At 52.9% G+C, this 4,754-nt stretch overlaps 1 protein-coding gene across 1 annotated transcript; it reads right to left on the minus strand.

Moving 5' to 3' along the window:
- Positions 1 to 3,031: 3,031 nt before the first annotated feature.
- On the minus strand, positions 3,032 to 4,460 carry LOC124985600 (sperm motility kinase 2B-like). The gene is made up of 2 exons (XM_047554319.1): positions 3,343 to 4,460; positions 3,032 to 3,245 (listed from the first exon to the last, which is right to left on the minus strand). The coding sequence occupies exons 1-2, from the start codon at positions 4,458 to 4,460 to the stop codon at positions 3,032 to 3,034; spliced, it is 1,332 nt and encodes a 443-aa protein (XP_047410275.1).
- Positions 4,461 to 4,754: the final 294 nt, after the last annotated feature.

Here is a 4,754-nt window from a genome sequence, read left to right on the forward strand (position 1 = left end):
AGTTCTCCTCTGCTGGACCCTTTCCCATGGTGTGCTGGCTCACTTTGGCTCGCAGCGATACCCTTGGCTATGTCTGGACTCAGACTTCTGAAATCATGACCCTGAATCACATTCTCCTTCCCTAGGCTCTTCTTTTCAGGTGGTAGGTGTACTATCAGTGACTGACAGATCTCACCAACAGGTATTTGGCACTGAGAACTCCATTACGTGTTGCTCATGCCCCGAGATCTGTGTGATTCTGAATTAAAGGGACGAACTACTTACTCTGGTGGAGGGAATTTCAGGATGGCACAGCACGTTCAGTCACTGGCACGGATGTTAACCGGTGGCCTTCGGCCTAGTTTGCTGTGAGAATGGGGAGCAGCGTTAAAGCCAAAGCACTTTAAAAGCTTGCAGCTGAGCCAGAAAAGTGCACGTGTACATAAGGCTAAGGAAGACAAGCTTCTTGAAGAGATTTCAGCCTTGAAAGAGATACTAAGTATTTTGCACACACACACTAGGAAAGATGCCTTGAAGGCCTCTCAACTATGTGTAAACCCACACCCACTAAGGGCTCCAGGGTACAGAGAATATTTCTCCAGAGAGTCAGCACAGGACACTGCTGGTGCAGGGGACGCTTACAGATTGTTTCACCATGCTGAGCAGCACTGACCCTCAGAGGCCACTTCAGCCTTCATTCCAGCCTATGACAGTGAACACACCATGCACACACATGGTACACGGTGACATCGGTAAGTGAGGGGGATCAGAATGCAGTTGTGTAGAGGGAGTAATCTCTGCATTACTGAAGTTACACTGCCACAGGTTCACATCAGAGTGGTCTCTCTCTCTCATTAAATGGTCTGCCCGTGAGAAACACAAAACATACCCAAGATGAAAGGTAAGGGAATTCAAATATTTCATGACAAAAATCACCTCCACAGGAGAGAAAATGATCACATAAAGACACCAGTGCAAAGGAAACGGCAACCCAGACTGCTCTCCTTATAAGGACACAAGTCCCACTAACCCTATAGCACCCCTGCTCTCCTCATAATGGGCACGTTGCTCCCACTACTGCCTTATGACCTCATCCTGAGGAAATTTCATCATGGCAATGCCATCTCTCAAAAAAAGGCCTAATTCCTAGTTGTGGGATTAGGAGCTAAACATAAGATTTGAGGGATGTAATTTAACCAAAAACACTCACTATTCCTCCTATTTTTCCTGTTTTTTTTTTATTATTTCAATCCATGGAAGGTGAATTCTGTCACACCACAATCCTACATCAGCCCATACAACCATAGGATGTCTTGGGCCTGCACTCTCTTGGTACTTTCACATCTATATTCACGATGCCCTTTGGCCTTGTCAATCCTAGGTTGCCTTCACTGTTTTCCTTTGGAAACACCTTTCGCAGTAGAACAATCTGGTAATGCCAACTTCGGAAAATAAATTGTGAATCATTCCTGTTGTTCTACTTCCTGGAAATGACTCCATAGAATTGAAATTAGGACTTCTTTAAATGTGTGGTAGAACTCTCCAGAGATGATATGTGTGACCCAAGAACCTTTTGGAAATTTTCAGGTTGAGAACCTAATTTGCTTAGTGGTCACTGGGCTATGTGGTGTCCATGTCCTTGTGACTGAGCATGCTTCCTCACAAAATGGTCTATGTCACCATATTGTAATGTTAGTGTGTTTAAACTTGTGCAGTTGCATAATCCATTTTCTGTTACTCCCAAGAAATAGCTGGGGCTTCATACCTTCCAAAGGCAACAGGTATGTTTGACTCTCACTGTGCAACTCAGGCCCTCCCATTCACCTTACTGTGCAACTCAGACCCACTCCTAGTCACATTGCGGGAAGATGAACATCATATTTGGGTTGCTGGGCCCCTGCCCATGATCTCCTGTCCACTGGGGACTTGCATGGGCCCAAACACCCATTCCCACCCGAATGCACTTATGGCAAGCAGGCAAAAGACCATAGGAAGCTGGAGACCAAAGAAGACCTCAGGGAGAAAGCGGCATTTGTGACCCAAAAGGGAAAAGTGGGCATTGGCCTTAGGCATGGTGCCGGTGGGTTAAGTGCTGCTTGGTGGAAGGACCTCGGCGTGCAGGGGATGAGCGCTCACATATTGAAATAATGGAGTGAAACCGCCCTTCCATCTCTCCCTTACAGCGGAGTGACACTGCTCCCAGGGGGAAGACCGACAGGAGCCACAGGGAAGACGCCTTTCCGAGCCTGGCCCGGACCTGAGCCTATCAGACACGATTTCTCCAACACGGGAAAGCCACCCTCTCTGCCGACCCCAGGGAGGGACCTGAAAACTGGGAGAGAAGTTCCTTTTGGAAAAGACCACCAGGCTAAATGTAAGCCATGCCTACACAGGTTCCAGGGGAGAGTCTCTAGCCAAACCGGGTAAAGGAGGTGAGTCTCCTTCCACACTAGGATAAAATAACCGAGTCCCCAACGACAATGGCTAAAGGCGAGCGAGCACCCATGTCCGTTGCCTGAGACTGAGGACACCCCATCTGCACTGGCTCAAGGTGATCAAGTGTCCAAATGCGCTGACCCGGAGAGGGAGCTACACTGGTCTTGCCCTGCCTCAGAATGAGCTGCTGGGGGACCCCATCCAAGTTCTTAAGGGCCTTGACCCTGGCCACATTTTATTAACCACACTTTTTTTGTATCTTAGGAACATCAATTGTATTATAAAGTTTTCAAGAAACAAATTTATCAAGAAAAGCCTCTGCTCTTCCAGAAATATGGGGAAAAGGACAGAGAAGGGCAGTACTGGGGCAAGTGTCCCAGGGAAAACCAGTCTCTGGTGTCTCTCGCAGGTGGGGGCAGAGGAGACTCCCATTGTCCAGGTGGATCCACAGGTGCCTCTGGCTGCGCCTGGTGCAGAGAAGCCTGAGCCTGTTTGCACGCGTGGCTCCTGCAGCTGTTTGGAGTCCACAGGGACCCAGGCCCAGACCCTGAGGTCTTGATGCAGAGAGCACAGCGTCCTCCGGCTGCCAGTGGGGTGGGTCTGACGCAGCTCTCCATCACATGGGAGCCACTCGCACTCTGCCTCTGCCACGTTTCTGCTCTCTGGTCCCTGGAGAGTCTTCTTTGCTGCCACAGGGCTCGCAGCAACACAGCTGGCGGAAGCAGGTGGCAAGCCTCCTAGCCACCCGCTTCCAGGCCTTGGGCTGCCCTGTGGAGGTATCTTTGCGGGAAGGGCTGGGCTTCTGGGGCACAGGGGCAGGTGCAGGGATCCTTTGGAGCAGCCAGCGGAGGTCGGTGCCAGTCAGGCTGACCCTTCTGAGGTCTTTCTGCCCTGTGTGCTGGGCCTCCTCAGGAAGTCGATGGTCACGGCACGAGGGGCAAGGGCGAAGGGCAAGCTCGCTGGTGCTCCTCCTTGGGAGGACGGAGCCATCGGAAGGGTGTGCGGGTCGCTCGGGCCTCCCCTTGAACGCGCAACCCGCCCCCTGGCTCAGCTGGTGCCGAAGGATCAGGTAGGCGGGCCGCCGCGTCATCAAATTTCCCCCTAGTCAGAGACACCCAGGCCTCATAAGGGTCGTGACCCAAGTCCACCAGGGCTGCCATTATGGCGGGGTCTGGGCGTTTGGGGGGTGGCTCCCCATCCTGACAGGGCGAAGCCTCCTCACCCTCCCTCAGCCACGGGTGCTGGAGGACTTGCTCTACCGTGGGGCGCCGCGCCGGGTCCATGCTCAGCATGCTACGGATGAGCCTGCGTGCTTGGGACGGAACGCGGTCAGGGATGTGGTACCTTCCCTCCTGGATCCGCCTCACCATCCCCGAGCGCAAGACCGCCCTGAAGGGGCACCTTCCGGTCAACAGATAAAACAGGATGACGCCCAGGCTCCACACGTCCGCTGGGGGGCCCTCATATCTTCGCCTCAGGAGGATTTCGGGAGCAAGGTAGGCGAGGGTGCCCCAGAACCTGCGCAGCTTCTGCCCAGGCCTGACCCTCAGGCTGAGGCCAAAGTCGATGAGCTTGCAGGTGCCAGCCGCATCCACCACCACGTTGGGCAACTTCAGGTCCAGGTGCACCACGCCCTGGCTGTGGCAGTAGCCCACCGCCCCCGCGATCTGCCGGAACACCCTCCGCGCCTCCTCCTGCCGCATGCCCCTGGGTGGGATGTGCTTGAGCGCCTGGCCCCCTGTGGCGTGCTCCATCACCAAGTAGACGTGCTCACAGGTTTCGATCACCTGGAAGAGCTGGATAACGTTGGGGTGATCCAGTGACCTCATCACCTCCGGTTCGGAAAGGGCCAGCTTCCTCTTTACCTTTGGCAGCACTTTCACTGCAACCTCTGCCCCAGTGAGGAGATGGCGGGCTACGTGCACCTCTGCACACCCACCACGCCCGATGGTCCTCAGGACCTCATAGCGGTCCCGGAAGGCCGTCTCTTCGCAGGAGCTGGGCCCCTGCAACGCTACACTAGTCTGTCTACTCTGGCTATGCATCCTAAGCAGGAACCCCAACTAAGGATGCTAGCTAAGAAGAAAAACAAAAACAAAACAAACAAACAAACAAACAAAACAACAAACCAAAATCAAAAAACGAAATAAAACAAAACAAAAAACCCAAATAAAAAAAAACAATATCCAAAGACCACAACCACCAACCGCCAACAACCAAACGCTCTAACTATCTGGGAGTCCGACAGGTCACCACCAAGAGCTTCCTGTACTTAATGGACAAAAACCCAGCTGCGGCCACCCTCTTATATACCGGCTGTTTCAGGTTCCCTCACAATG

This window comes from Sciurus carolinensis, chromosome 5 (assembly GCF_902686445.1).
Source record: "Sciurus carolinensis chromosome 5, mSciCar1.2, whole genome shotgun sequence".
NCBI lineage: Eukaryota > Metazoa > Chordata > Mammalia > Rodentia > Sciuridae > Sciurus > Sciurus carolinensis.

Excerpts from the sequence above, each read along its gene's own strand:
- LOC124985600 (XM_047554319.1), bottom strand. The coding sequence starts at position 4,460 with ATGCATAGCCAGAGTAGACAGACTAGTGTAGCGTTGCAGGGGCCCAGC. Across the intron at positions 3,246-3,342 it reads TCGCCCTTGCCCCTCGTGCC|GATCCCTGCACCTGCCCCTG; the intron begins GTGACCATCGAC and ends GCTGCTCCAAAG.